The 16,140-nt window shown below is 34.1% G+C and overlaps 1 protein-coding gene across 1 annotated transcript in view; it reads left to right on the top strand.

Annotated features, from left to right (window-relative positions):
- Positions 1-15,838, top strand: part of LOC145291213 (uncharacterized) — a 30,084-nt gene extending 14,246 nt beyond the window's left edge. The window contains exons 2-3 of the mRNA XM_080136798.1: positions 3,490-3,575; positions 15,503-15,838. Of these exons, the coding sequence (XP_079992924.1) occupies positions 3,490-3,575; positions 15,503-15,725 (309 nt within the window). The 3' untranslated portion in view covers positions 15,726-15,838. The remainder of the gene's footprint in view (positions 1-3,489; positions 3,576-15,502) is intronic.
- Positions 15,839-16,140: the final 302 nt, after the last annotated feature.

Below are 16,140 nucleotides of genomic sequence, written 5' to 3'. Positions count from 1 at the left end.
CCAAAATTTGTGGACATACATTTAATATCTAGTGAACAAGCCTTTATTTTCTATAACTGCAGCTCACCTTCTATTGCAAGATTGAATGAGATGGCGATATATATATATATATATATATATAAGAGGGTTTTTTTTCAAAAAGTTGAAGAGCTAGGAAGATGTGAGTGGAAACATTAAAATGAGCGACTTTTTTCGCTAGAGAGTTCATTTTCTGCACATCATCACCATCCCCAATGCATTTTGCTTGGAATTCAATGACGCATCTCTGCTTCTGACGCGCGTCCATGACAGGAAATGTCTTTTTAGAGTTTCAGATCGTCAATATATGCAACGGGGAGATGAAATTTTCAGGTCATACATGCATAAGACTAGTCATCATAACAATGTAATTTGCGACCCCCCCCCCCCGATCCATTCTGGCGCAATCAAAAAAATAGGTACCATTACTTTTGGAACGCCCCTTAGTTCATTAGGTACACACACTCCGACCAGTAATAATAACTTTGTAATAAAAGTACATGTTTTTCATTGGGTTTTTTTTTTTTTTTGTGAATCAATTTCTGAAAATATTAATGGTGATCCCAACCAAATATATAGCTTAACACAAATATCTTAATATTTTTTCGAGTATCTTGTCGAACAATAAATTCTTGTAAGTTATAATTTACAGTCTTAAATTATGTTCATATATTATATATATATATATATATATATATATATATATATTAAGTAATGTGATTTATAATTTAAAAGTTTTAAAATTTTTAAAATTTAAAAATCAAAATTTAATTAAATTAAAAATCAGTTTCATAAGAAGGAACAACAACAAAGTCAATTATCTGTACGATCGTTTCGGAAATCCGTGCTTTTTATTTGTGGTATACATGAAGTCACGTAGAATAATTATACATAGTTTTTTTGGTAAGCACGGTCTCCTCATCAGCAAATTTAGGAGGATTTCTATTGAATTGAAAAGACACCAAAAATAAACATAAATTTTTGGTGTCTTTTCAATTCAATAGAAATCCTCCTAAATTTGCTGATGAGGAGACCGTGCTTACCAAAAAAACTATGTATAATTATTCTACGTGACTTCATGTATACCACAAATAAAAAGCACGGATTTCCGAAACGATCGTACAGATAATTGACTTTGTTGTTGTTCCTTCTTATGAAACTGATTTTTAATTTAATTAAATTTTGATTTTTAAATTTTAAAAATTTTAAAACTTTTAAATTATAAATCACATTACTTAATATTGAATTAGCTCTAGGACATTTAACTATCGAGCTTATTATATATCTAAATTACAACGAGCATTTCCTGTATTTTAATTAAACTAGTAATTTCACTATTACATTAAAATACACTTAGCTCTTTAGACTATTATTCTAATCTCCTTTAAATTATATATATATATATATATATATATATATATATATATATAATTGATATGTAGTTTGCTTGAAGCATTGTGTGGGATAGGTATGTAAAAGAGATTTAGAAGGCTGTCACAATGCGAGGAAAGAATTATAGTCGCTGTTGGTAAGAGGAGACGAGAACAAGTGGCGATTTACAAATCAATAAGTACACACACACATATATATATATATTGAATCGACCGTTTACGCACACCATTTGAAAAGGGAAAATTTTTCCGAAATTAATAATGGAATACGTCGCATGAATACAAGTAAGGCATTTTACTATACAACTGAATAAATATATATATATAAAAATAATATATATATATATATATATATATATATATATATGTACTTATTGATTTGTAAATCGCCACTTGTTCTCGTCTCCTCTTACCAACAGCGACTATAATTCTTTCCTCGCATTGTGACAGCCTTCTAAATCTCTTTTACATATATATATATATAAGTGAAAGTGTCTGTCTGTCTGTGTACATTTCCCTACACAATAACTCTGTCAATTTTCAGTCTACAGACTCGAAATTTGATATACAGGGTATTGAGATTCGGGAAAATCTTTTTAATCCGTTTTCGGCCAGCGATTTGGCTGTTAAGGGGTCAAAGTTCAACGATCTGACCTTTGAGAACTCTACCAAACTCTTCTGACAATTTTGGGTCTAAACAATTGAAATTTTAGATATAGGTTTCTTCGACATGGATCTAACTTAATAACTTGATTTGAGGTCAAAACAATAAATGTTAAGGGGTCATTATAGGGGTCAAAGTTTTTTTTTAAAATTACCTCTGCGGTCTCTACCAAATTATTCAGCCAATTTCTGGTCTAAACATTTGAAATTTTACATAAAGGGTATTCAGAGATAGGGCAAGCTTTTTAATCGGTTTGGGTCGAAAATTTGAGCTATCAATATATAAATGTATGTATGTACGTTTGCATGTCTGCCTAAAACTTTCTAGAGGCGACGGATTTTCACAAGATCAGTATCGTTTTGACGCTCGACCCTTCAGACGACAAATACCGAAAAATTGGCTAAAAACATTAATTTCTTCACCCTTAACTGGGCACATTCCTACAGGGAGGGGTCGCTTTTTTCACCGATATTTTCGAAAGTCATCCCGTCTTTTCGATTGTCTAGCCTTAATTTAAACCTACGACACTTCGTTGTTTTCCTCCTTCGCGGTACACACACACACACACACACACACACACACACACACATATATATATATATATATATATATATATATATATATATATATATATATATATATATAGTATAACTCCTATAATTTGAACATCAGCTTCGTTCAAATTAGAGGATGCTGTTCAAGTTTCGTGATTAAAAAATGTGCTGCAGTTGACTTTAATTTTCTAAGAATTAAGAAATAGTAAATGAAATTCATTGCTATATGATATTTCAAGTATATATTAAGTTGAGTTTACGATTACAAGTAAGAATTGTTAAATATTATTACCAGGAACAAAAACATTGAAAATAAATTAAATCTACTCTTACTTGTTAGGTATTTATTACCTAAGTTATCATCTACAGAAATTATACATTTATGTAAAATACAGTTTTTTTTTTTTAATTTATTCATTGAATGAGCCTCATAACATGGGTGACAAAAGCTGATTTATCATATGGAACAACGCTCTGTCACCAAATAATCAGTAAACCGTAATCACTCCATAAAATATACTGAATCTTTTAAGAATTCCTTGACATTACTTTTCGTCTTTACACGAAAAGGGACTCTTCGTTTTGGTATCAATAACTTACACCTCCAAAATCCTTCGAAATCGTTTACTGAATTTCTATTTAACTATTTATCTCTTTAAGATTTATTGATTAATGTTGAAAGTCTATGCCAGATTACTATGTTCGATGCATCTGCCCTGGTCAACAGGTAAGAGTTAAGAAAAGTTATTTGCCCCGTCCTGCTCGAAACTTCCTGCCTTGTTATTTCCTTTCGAACGCTTTAACTTTACTTTTACTAGAAATATCATCTTTTTTTAGAATCTATTGTTTTTATATCTTTCAGAATGTGTTCGACTGCGTCAACAAAGAATCCGATGATTACATCACCATAGATGAATGGTTGGGTGCTTTGGACAAAACGTCCATCAAGTAATTTCTTTTATTTTTTCTTTTATTTTCGTATTAGGATAACCCCATGGAAATTTCATGGGTGATTACTAGGGCTATGGCAACAAAATATTCTTTTCATTATTGTGATTCAGAGTATACATCTGACACAGTTAGGCACCGTTAACCGAGAACCACATCACTCTCTGTAAAAGCATATAAAATATACACGGATACACACTCGAGAGTCAAAACAATGAAAAGAATATGCCGTTGTCATAGCCCTAATCATTACTTAGTGAGTTTTTCTTCTTAACGTAAAAAGAAATAAAACTTACTTTATATTAGTTGTTTTGATCGGACTATTGTTCTCATCTTGAGTGTTATTTGTGCAACGTTTCAGTCTGATTAGCCTTTGACCGTCTTCAGGCATGTTGGTTGTTATTTGGAAAAGAAAAGAGAAAAGTTACTGGCTCCGTAGATATTTTCGTATTCTTTGACTTAGTCTGTATTTTATGATTATTGTTTTGTTTTTATTTTTTATTTTCCGTTTATTTGAAACTTATTACAGATCCATAACCTAACACAATGCGGCGTCGGTATTTTTCGGCAGCTTACGGTAAGTAACTGAAAAAAATGCCGAGAAATAGTCGATGTAGATACTGTCAGAAGGTAAATTCAAAACGTTTAAAAGAAAATTTTAACACAAGATGAGAGTTACCATAAGTTTTATTATATAAAAGAAATATATTTACTTTTTTCAAGAAAAGTATACTAAAAAAAAATTTCTAAACAAATATTTCAAAGAAATAAGTTGGTTTTTCTTAAGACGAAAACATGGAAACAAATATGAACGAAAATCAAAAGTTTTTTTTTTTTCGAAAATATCCCAGAACTTTTTCGCAAGAAACGTTTCAATAAAAAATGTTTTGTTTCTTTTGTGAGGACGAAACAAATTTTCCATAGAAACAACTATCGAATGTTGAAAAGATTTGGAAAACGGAATGTTGAAACGATCAAATGTTGATAAAGATTGAAAACAATATTTTCAAGAATATCAGATAAATGATTTTTCCCCTATTAACGAAAACATCGTCTGCTGACAGTTGTTTGTTGATGGGCTAATCGCATTGGCTTTTTCCAGCAGTTCGACATAAACTGTCGTACTATACCACACAACATTTTTCAGGTTCTGGATCAATACAAGCAATTTCCATCCTCATTCTTTGAATAAATAAATTAAACGAGTATCGATTTAAAGTGGATTGCGACGACAGTCATTTATTACTAGCTTCGAACTCGTACCGCGTAGGAGGAAAAGAACGTGAAAAAAAAAACGAGACGTCTTTATCGTTGCGGCCATCGCCAAAAAAAGTGGCAAAGGTTTAAATTAAGGAAAGTCAATCGAAAAGAGAGGATGACTTTCGAAAATATCGGCGAAAAAAAGCGACCTCCGAAGAAAAGTGCCCAGTTGAAGGTGAAGGAATTAATATTTTTAGCCAATTTTTGGATTTTTGTCGTCCGAAGGGTCGAGCTTCAAAACTATACCGATCTCGTGAAAATCCGTCGCCTCTGTCAAAAGTTTTAGACATACATACATACATACATACATACATACATACATACATACATACGTGCATGCATGCATACATACATACAGACAGGCAGACAGACAGACAGACAGGTGAGATTTATAATATAGAAGAAGATTATGATTCATTCGAGTTTGAAACAATTTATTTTGAAATTGAGATAAATTTAATTTCTGCGATATCAGATATTTTTCAATTTTATTTTTGATAATAGGAGAATTTCATTTTAAAAATGGGCGTGGGAGGTTATAATCCTAAATTTTATTTAAACAAAAACAAGACAGAAAAATAATTTTTATAGAAACCTTTTCTAAAAAAAAGTAAGGGGGAAAATGTAGAAGAAAATAATCCTTCTAAAAAAATACGATTGCCGGTATATCTAGCCATATATATTTTAATATCCCCGTAGACCCTCCAAAAAAAAAAAAAAAAAAAAAAGATAAGAATTTAAACAGAAGAAAGAATTAATAATTCGCCGACCTTAATGTTGTGTGCCGTAGATTTTTCTTTAATCTCGTTTTTGTTCTGGCCGTGTCGTCATCTTTTACATATTGGCGGTTGTCGAGAGGGTACGCACCAGTTCATAAGTGTGTGTGTGTGTGTGTGTGTGTGTGTGTGTGTGTGTGTGTGTGTGTGTGTGTGTGTGTGTGTGAGAGAGAGAGAATCTTGTTATTGACAATTTGTTAAAAAAAACATAAACCTGTAAGGAAGGTATACAAAATTTTAATTATCCGATAAGGAGTACAAATAAACAAGGAAAAACTTGAGGTTTCGAAGAATGCAATTCTTCTCATCAGAGGGAAGAAGTTTTCAAAATATACAATAAATTTTGCAGGTTAATTCAATGAAAGAAACGAACAATATGAAATTAATCATAATTGCATCAAAAAAGTTATTTAACATTTAGTGACAGTTTATAGGGATCCAATGAGATTAAGAAAGCAAGAAACAGGAAAAAGGGAGAAAAAGTATATGGTAGAAATCCAATGAGAAAGACGGTGAAATTCAGAACAGGATAAATCCGAAATAAGTCCATTGAAAATCCTTTGGTAATCCATAAGAAAACAGAATTATAAATGTCCAGGGTAAAATACAGTTTCCAGAAAAACCATCAGATCATGGAGAAGTAAAGTTTCATGTTTAATATATATATATATATATATATATATATATATATATATATATATATATATATAGAATCCAACTTCAAAGAAACACAGACCCCAAGACTTTTTGTAAATACCCCGACACTTTCTGTAAATATTCGTTGCACTAAGTGTGTGACACCATCGATCCTCTAAATGCTGATGTCCACATGTACGTTCTATGTTCGAAGCTGCGTTCGTCAATTGCCATCCGCTCATCTCGGTCTATTCAAGTCTCTTGATCTGATCCAAACCATGATCTGCCTTCCTCGGGATTCAAACTCTGTCATCAGGTGTTACACTGGACTGACTATCGCCGACAATTGCAAAAACGCTTCCAATCGTCATCAATCGTATAATGTCGTAAAAACGTCGCAAAACACTAGCCTCTGCAAACCACTTCATAGCGTCATAAAACCCATTATCAATCCTAAAGTGCTTGCAAACCAAATATAAATATACACTTATTGTTCGATGCTTTTGTTACAGTTATTACTATACTTCAATTAGTGTAACGCTGTCGCTGAGACAAAACTCGGTGCCTTACCAATGTAGCTAGATCCTAGAGATTCAACGCTTTGTCCAAGTAAACCGTACGCTAATTGATATAATACCTACGACCCTGATTACTTTAGTAGATATCAGGTGAATGTAAATGTGTATAGTTGGTTGCGTGATAGAATGGACGAACTAACCAGGCTAAACTAACAAATAAGTAATTGTCTTGGTTAAAGATATTTTCGAGCAAAAGAGGGAATGTTTGTTCGTTTGAGATTTCAATTGATGACAAAAGAAATTCTCAACTCAAAGGAGTTGATCCGTTGATCTTGGCGAATGAGCTCAGATGTGGAATCATATTTGTCCTTGCAAAGCTTGATTCAGGCCAGTGGTCTTTTGACCAATCATCCTTCGGCGGAAATCAATGTTGCGTGGGTTGATTGATCGATGGAAAGGAGATCATACTCCTAACCGACTATATACTTGGTATAAATGGCGGTGCCCAGTGTTTCGGCAGTTAGTGAATTCGATGGAATTCAGTTTGAAAATTCGGAGCCGAACTCACTTTGGCGTAAGCAAACCGGTTCCGCGTGAAATATCCGGAGTTCCGTGAAATAGCAATTCAGTAACTCGGAACGAGAACCGGCGTATCAGCTAGAAATAGCAAAGATATATCCTGACCTTGAAGAAAAAGAACATTTAAAAAGGCTGAGTGCGTCTATAAAAAAATTCATCGCAAGTAAAAAGAAGGAAAATTAAGTGTGAAAAAAATGAGAAAAAAATTCGGAAAGGGAAATTAAATGCCAAGTTTGTTAAATGAAACCTCCGTTCTGTTCCCTTTCCTTTTATTGTCTATTATTTTTTTTTCTATTGCTGATTACTTCACCGACCTAAATTATGACTGGTTAAAATATAAATGTCTGGAGATCAAATAACGGCCTATGTAATTATTTTGCCTTCATCGCTCTAATAACAAGTGTGACTTCTGTTTCTTTTGCTTTGTTTTTCTTTCACTCTACGTCCTCGCTGACATTACGACACATCAGCCTCTTGAGCGAACTTTCAACATTGCCTGTGTAGTCTTCGTCTTTCGGGGTTTTTTTAATCTAAAAACTTGGAGTCCGATCAAGGAACTTTTTTTCCATAACCGTATGGCCAAATACGTCTTATAACCGCTTGAATTTTCTTGTAACCGTCATGTCCTTGCGGCCTTTTTGGTTATATTAGAACCCAAGCTTGGTTCTCTTTTGTATGCGTTAAAGAAAAATTTAGACTCATTATCTACTGATAAACCCTATTTTTTATTTTTTTTTGCTACCCGATAAATCTACTTCCTTTTCTTTTGTTATACCTCCTTTTTCTTTTTTCTCCTACTTTCTAACACTTTGGGGGAAGTGTGATATCGATAGTAACGCACCTTTCCTCTGTTTAGATGGAGACCACAGCTAGGTATTCAGATGAAAAGATCTACTAAAAGTTGATTTAAATTCCCGTTGATGTGACTGTATGCCAGAATCAGGTCTCATTGCATTCTTTGCTACGTAAGGAAAGACAAATTTAGTCTCTGAATCTGTTCTTTGAAGGTAAGCGTATAGAATCCCGTCATCATCCTGGTTGCCAACCGTTTATATATCTTTTTAAAAGAAAGAGATTACTTGCTTGGATGGTATACTCAAGAATATGCTGTAGTAGTGTTATCCATAAGGGGGACAGAAAACGTATGCTGTTAAGCTTAGAAAGGATCTCCGGATTGTATAGAGAGCCAGACCGACTTTGTTCACCATCGTAAGATAGTAACGTGTTCATTTAAAGTAGATGCTAAGTACTTGTGCCCAAGTCAAAAAAAAATCCTGCTTTTTAAAATCATATAGTGAAAAATAAAACTAAATTAACAACTTTATAATAAAAAAAATGTGCGTTTTATTTTATTTTTGGGGAAAGGGGGATGTACCCTGTATAAATTACATTCTCATTTTAAAAAATACAGTCATTTTCATAAGTCCCGTAAGAATATGAAATAGTCTAGACTTGTGGGATTAGACACATGTTTACATTTAATGCACGTGCATTTATTTTTCGTGTATGCACAGAAGGGATCGACGGCAACAGCACTGGTATGTATGAATTTAATAGTAAATTAATGTATGGGCTCAGTTTACGTTTGTAAGCCATGACACATCGAAACAAGCAGATATGCGCAAGTTATAGAGTATTAACAGAGACTGTCAGAGATTACATTGCCCGAAAAAAAAACATAATTTTTTATGTTTGCTACTTTTTTCTTTTTTCTTTTTTTGTCAATAAGAAGAATGCATAAATATATTCATCGTGTTACATAAGAAGGGCTGCCCCCTTCTCATGTAAGTAAGAAGACAGACTAGATAAGTAAAAATGATATTAGGAAAAGGCTAGACTCAAACCCTGTAGGCAAGTGTTAAAAGATAACAGATAGTTGAAATCCTAGGAATGAAATCGATTGTTAATTCTTTTAGAAATAACTGAATATTATTTATGTCAGAAAAGACAAAAGAGCGACTGTCCATTCTTTTAGAAATAACTGGATATTAAATATGTCAGTTAAAAAAATGGACAATGCTAGTTTATAGATAATGATTAAAAATAGGTTAGATGTTGCACAATTAAAATTAGGAATTCTTTGTTTGCCAAAAGTGTGTTTGGACAGACATATGTAAAATCCATGTGAAATTTAGTCACGTTGGTTAATAGCACACTTCTGACGTTATAAACAAAGTAGATCCTCAATATATTGGGCTGGGGTTCGAAGTTAGAATCAGATAATCAGTCACACTCACAGTCAGAGAGAGAGAGTGTCAGAAAGTGAAGCTGGTGCCCTTAGAGGCGAAGGGTCGAAGAGAGCTATACAAGTTTGAATTCCTGACATCATCAATCGGCCGGCTGAGGAATAAAGAAATCATCTAATATTTTGTAACTGTTTGTCTTCGAGTTGTCATTTCAACTGAAACGTAAATGTATTTTGTATATTAATCTGTAAACGAACTCTTGTATAACAGTCCCCCCTTCCAAATAATGTGTCTTCTTTATCAATAAGTGAAGTATCTCCCCTCCTCTGTGTTAACAAGAACAGTGTTGCATCATATCCCTCATCTGAATAATATGAAGTCCTTAAGAATCGTCACAGTCGTCGTTGTGATGTAAATGTATACAAATGCCATGACCATCTCTGTTCTGTGTCCTCGTCATATGTTGTCTCTCCAATATGAAGCCCCACAACACAACATTCGTTACTTACTTACTCATTCATCTCTTCTTTCTCTCTTCTTCTTTCTTCTTCTTTTTCTTCTTTTCTTTTTCTGTCTTCTTCTTCTTCTTCTTCTTTCTTCTTTTCTTCTTCTTCTTTCTTCTTCTTCTATATATAAAATGAACTCATTTTCCTCTTTGATTTTGACCTTAATAGAATTAAAAATCAAGCCATTTCATGCAAGTGTAATATGCACAAACTGCAGCACAATATCTGATAGGTGTTATAGGCCTATTATCTCTCCACTTCCTCGATAATCGTAGATCCCTATATTTTTTCTGTTGAGAGTTCACAGTCAAAATCGGTTAAAATCAATGGAAGTGGTAAAATCTTTTCTCTCTAATAAATTCCTCCTTCCCCCGTGACCACTTAACACTGTTGCGTGAGCGTTCACAAGGAACAGTTAGGAAGGAACACCGGTTTGAGTTTTCTTTATTTAGTAGTTGCTTAAAAAAAACTAGAATTAACCGAATCGAAGCGTTACTTCGTAGTTGCTTAAAAAAACTGGCATTAACCGAATCGAAAAGGTATTTTTATTTTCGCTTTTCGCTGTGTTTTTTTGGTTATTGCTTTTCCGATTTTTTGCTTTTTGTTTATTCGATTTCTTTTTTAAAGAAGTTTTACGTTTGTTTGCTGTTTTCTTTTTGTTTTGGTTTTTCCGATTTTTTTAAGAAGTTTAACATCGTTTTTTTTCTCTTTCTTTTTTTATACATGGTTACTACTTTGCTTACACACACACACCTCCAAACAACCGGGAAACGCCGGGTACCCCCGCTAATATGAATAATAATTAGCATATTTTTTACACGAAATTTCACTATTATCTCTTTTCGTACAAAGCGGCATTCACCCTAGGCGGGTTGAACCGACTTTCTCCAAAGGAGGAAGTTTCATAGGAATATCAAATTTCACAAGCGATCACTAATGTCTTGTATATCCCCGTCAGAGATGACGACGTTAGATTTTTGCAGTTCTTTCGTGGAGGTATTGACGCATATCTACATGCAGCGCCTGGTATTTCCAAAGTACTAGGATCGACGTTGCTTAACTTCGGTGATCTAAAGAAAACCGGTGTGTCAACGTGATCATGCCCGGCATTTAGTCACTATTTTAGAGACATGAACCGAGAGATCTTTTTTAGAGTTGTAACCATCACTTTAAACGCAAATGTTTGGATCTCGTTTGCACTTGGTTCATCAGGTATATTCACTATGTACTTTTTGAAATTCTTATTATGGGCCCGGTAGCTCTTGTCATTACTTGAGTGCACATCGAATGCAGCAGAAAGTCCTGGGAACATGTTTAACAGCAAGAACAGTTGGAAATAAGTCATACACTATCCACTATGACTACGCAATCGCCAGAGATACGTGTCTAGAAAACGGAGCTATAAAATCTGACATAGTGATATGGGACAGTGTTGGCAATGACGCTGGCTTAAACAGAGCTGAGAGGGAAAAGGTAACGAAATACCAAGGTCTTATGTACTACATGAAAAGAAACTGGAATCTTAGGAAGATTTCCATCATTGCAATAATTATATATATATATATATATATATATATATATATATATATATATATATATATATATATATATGGTGTGACAGAGGAGCTTGCTTTTTGTTTTAATTGATATTCCAAATAAGCAAGTTGCACTGCCTTTCTCTATGTGAGCAATTGGGCTCATGAAAAAGATTTTCAAAAATTATCTGGTAAATATAATCGGTGAACCAAGTGCAAAAGAGATTCAAACAATTGCACTTAAAGGGACAGTAAGAATTATAAAAAACAATCTCTCGGTTGGAATATCAGTTAGCGGGTGAATGTTTGGCATCCGGTAGGATGCCCCATCCCCACCTTGAACAAACTGGCAAGAAAATTTAAAAAAAAAAAACATATGTATGTATGTATGTATATGCGAGTGATAGTCTTTTCAATCACTGTTTAAAATCAGCAGTAGTGGCGCGTTTTAAATCCGAATGTGATTTTTTTTTTTTTTTTCAGCGTCAGCGAGAAATTTGTACGGTGCACACGCGTGTTCATCGTTATCTTTTCGCTTGACTCTATAATAAAAAAAAAAAACAAAAAAAAAACCTATATTGCTTCTACACAAACTATTTTGTCGAATATAACAAAAATGAGAGATGAAACTTTCAGGTCATGAATGCATAAGTTCAGTCATCACAACAATGCAAGTTGCAAATCCTCTCTGATCCATTAGGAGATATTACTTTTGAAACGCCCCCCCCCGCCGTACCCGTATATCCTAACTGTGTCTGTTTCGAATCCAATTTATAATATACTTTAAAGATAATTCAAGACGTTCATATGCATAAACAAAATAAAACAAACGTCCTTCCATATTGGCGACTTCGAATGTGGTATCTTCAGCATTATAATCCGAAACATCTATAGGACAAATACATGGTGACCCAAAAAAACGGGCCCAAACTCTAATTAGGCCCCGTTTCTTAGTGTTTTGTCTGAATGAAATTAAACTTTGGTCATAACTAGTTTATTATATTCAAAACATCACATCAAAACACTAGGGTTTTTGGCCTTCTTTTCTCCGTTCTACAGCATATGTTCTAGATGGCCTCCATTTTGCTTTTTTTGTTTTTTTTGGGGGGAGGGGGGTCACCGTGTATAGTTGATCCGTTTAGCTGACCCGTTTTAGAAGATTTGAATCGTCTGTTTAGAAAAGGATTGAAGGTCCCGGGTGTACACGTTAAAAGGTCTAATATTAACATTTTATCCATTAATTAATAATTTATTTATTTATTTATTTATTTATTAGTAGCCTTTTCCACCACGAACAAGGCATATTTCCACTTGAAACGTAGGGACTACTATTTTGAACTTTATCTAGCAGAACTAGCTCCACTACTTACAAAGCTGTTTAAGCGTTGTCTTAAAGAGAATTGTTTCCCAACATCCTGGAAAACCTTATCAGTATGCTCCGTATTTAAGAATTCAGGTGATCGGTCATCTCCCTCTCAGTACAGACAAATAAGTATCCTGTGTGTCATTAGTAAGTTGCTGGAATCTGTGTTAAATAGAGAAGTAATCAACCACTTCAGCAAAAATTATCGCCTTAGTGATATGCAATATGGTTTCCGTTCTGCTAGATCTACAACAAATGTGCTAACAGTTATATCTCATAGGATTTAGCGAATCTGTCGACGGAGGCTTCTCTTCTAGGGCAATTCCTCTTCACATATCAGCCAGGATCTGGTACACAAGGACGCGTGACGTAATGGATAAAATATCTGGTAAATTTCAGTCGTAAGTTCAATCCTCAGTGAGGGCGATACTCAAAGATTTTTTTTTTTTTACACAGTGATCACCACTTATCAAGGCCCGGAAGCCACACAGGGATAAGGGTTATTGCAAGTACATTACGTTAGTGAGGAGATTTGCTGAAATGTTTACTTAAGGGGGCGGTTCATTAGGAATTTGTTAACATTGGACTTGAAGACAACCAAGTTGTAGTCCGGAGGGAAGCAGGCAGACGGAACAGAGTTCCACAGGCGTGCAGTTCTAAGAAAGAAGCCTTGTTCATGGAATCTGCGTTTTGATTTAGGCACAGATATAGAGTGGGGGAAATTTTTCACAGTGGATTCAGCTAGACGGGTGTTTTTCGTGAAAGATTGGCGAGGGGGGACCAGAGATTGGAGTTCAGACGAGCATCTGCCATGGAAATAACGATAAAACAAGGACAGGCTCGCAACGTCTCTTCTGTGGGAGAGAGGTTGCAGGGTAGAGAAAAGGGCATCCCCCACTAAGCCACGAAGTCTATTTTGTACTCTGTCAAGGCAGGATAGGCTGTTTTTAGCAGCTCCTGCCCAGATATGGCAACAGTATTCCATCCTTGGACGTACTTGGCTTTTATATAGATAGAGAATTGCATCCGTAGTGAGATATCTTCTGGAGCGGTAGAAGGATCCCACCATCTTTCCAGCGACCTTGGCAACAGACTTGATGTACGTGTTCCATTTCAGATCAGGAGTAAAGGTCAAACCCAGAAGCTTGTCAAAACACGGGGCCTCACCCAGACGAGAGCCATCCATCACAATTGATGCCAGATGGGGATCAGAGCGTTGATGATGTAAGGATAGGAGTTTGGCTTTGGATGCATTAAAGGTAACCAGCCACATCTTCCCCCACTGAACCACGCGCTCGAGATCAGAGGAGAGAGAATCAGAGAGAACTTTGTCATTTACAGCCTTTGATGTGTTGCCGTAGATGGTCGTGTCATCAGCATAGATGTCGACGAATGATTTAAGTATGTGTTTAGGGAGGTCATTGATATAATTGTGAATTGCTTGGGATTTCTACACAGTCGTGGCTGAAGGAACGAAAACATGCTACCGCCGTGGATTCCGTTCAAAAATTCCATGCAGATTCCAGAGTTTGTTAGAAAGATTCTTGAGTTCGACAAGATACACCTAAAAAGGGTCGGAGGTTACATCGACCGAAACATTATCTATATATATAAAAGCGTCTAATATATAAACGGCTATATTTCTGTGTGTCTGTCCCTCTGTCTGTCTCCATATTTTCAAACTCTATCTCCACCGAAACTAAAAGTCGCAGAGCGGCGCTAGGGGCCTCAAATGATTGGATTTTTTATTATGTTTATTTATTTATTTATTATTATTATTATTATTATTTATTTATTTATTTATTTATTTATTGCGGACCGTGTTTTTATATGCCTTTAGCCAGTTAAAATAGTTTTTAAGGGGTCAAAAATGTGTCAAAATTGAAAACATCGTTATACATTTTGTACATTCATACAGTGGTAACGTCACCAGCTTTGAATGCTATGGTTTTGCTTTCTGTTTCGATTCTAGCTGATTGCACCCAATTTTTTTTTTTAAATCACGACTCTATAATAATATATACGAAATCTGGACAAATCAAAATATATTTAAGCGTATTTTCGACCGAGCAAAACCGCCCCCTCCCCACTAGTAACATTTACGATAAGAATAACAGTTCAAATAATCTAAATAACGCGAATTATCCATCATCATATTAAATATTCAATTTGTAAGTAAATTTATGGAATCTTTCACGTGAAGACAATTTTGCATTTTTAAAATTTTGGTTTCATTTTTTTTTTTTTTTTGTTTTTTGTTTTCACTTTTTGAGAAGTCACATTTTTTTTTAATTTTCATTCATTTTTTTTGTTTCATTTTTTGGGAGTTTTTTTTTTTTTTTTCATTTTCATTTCATATTTTTCCGTTTCATTTTTTTTAAATGAAGACAATTTTGTATTTTTTTAAATTTTCTTTACATTTTTTTAGGCTTACATATTTTTTTTTGTAAGTTTCGTTTCATTTTTTTTTTTTTTTTACGTTTCATTTTCTAGAATCTTTCCCATGACGACAATCTTGTATTTTTTTTTTCATTTTCGTTTCATCTTTTTTTTTTTTTTTTTTTCCAGAGATATTGGCGATAACGAACTAGAAGGCGTTTTCGCCGAATGTGACTCAAGCCATGATGGAAAGATAAAAAAATGCGAACTGAGGGAAGTACTAGCAAAAAAGAATTGCAAAGTAACAGAGGAAGAACTTGAGGCGATGTTCAAAGATGCCGATACAAACAATGATGGAAATATCAGTTTATGTGAATTCAAGAAAGCTTTCTACAAGGATATGGAAGATTAATAACACATTTAAAGGATAAACTGATAATCGATCATTTTTATATCTTAATTTTTTTTTTTTAATTATCGATTTACTTGATGAGAAATTCAATAAATAAATAAATAAAAATTCGAGCCTTCCCTTTTTCATTTAACTTATCTTCTAATAATCCAAACTATTGTAGTATTACCTCCTCCTTCAAGTGGAAGGACCTGTTTATCGCTGGTTGCCTAAGGACTGTCGATGGTTTTGATAACGGCAAATTTTGCACTCATTCAGAGTGCTCCATTGGGAAGCTGGATTCTCCATATTAAGCTATCCTCATGTTCCCTGCCGATTTTTTCATATTCGTCTAATAACTAAGATTATTTTCCATGACAGCATGTTCCATGTATTGTTTTTACAAGGGAGTCACCGTTTTTCAAGTCTCAAAGGC

This window comes from Euprymna scolopes, chromosome 12 (genome assembly GCF_053919585.1).
Source record: "Euprymna scolopes isolate OS-2025 chromosome 12, ASM5391958v1, whole genome shotgun sequence".
In the NCBI taxonomy this organism is placed as follows: Eukaryota; Metazoa; Mollusca; class Cephalopoda; order Sepiida; family Sepiolidae; genus Euprymna; species Euprymna scolopes.
The sequence above is the reverse complement of the archived record's forward strand: the minus strand, read 5'-3'. Positions and strand labels throughout refer to the sequence as shown.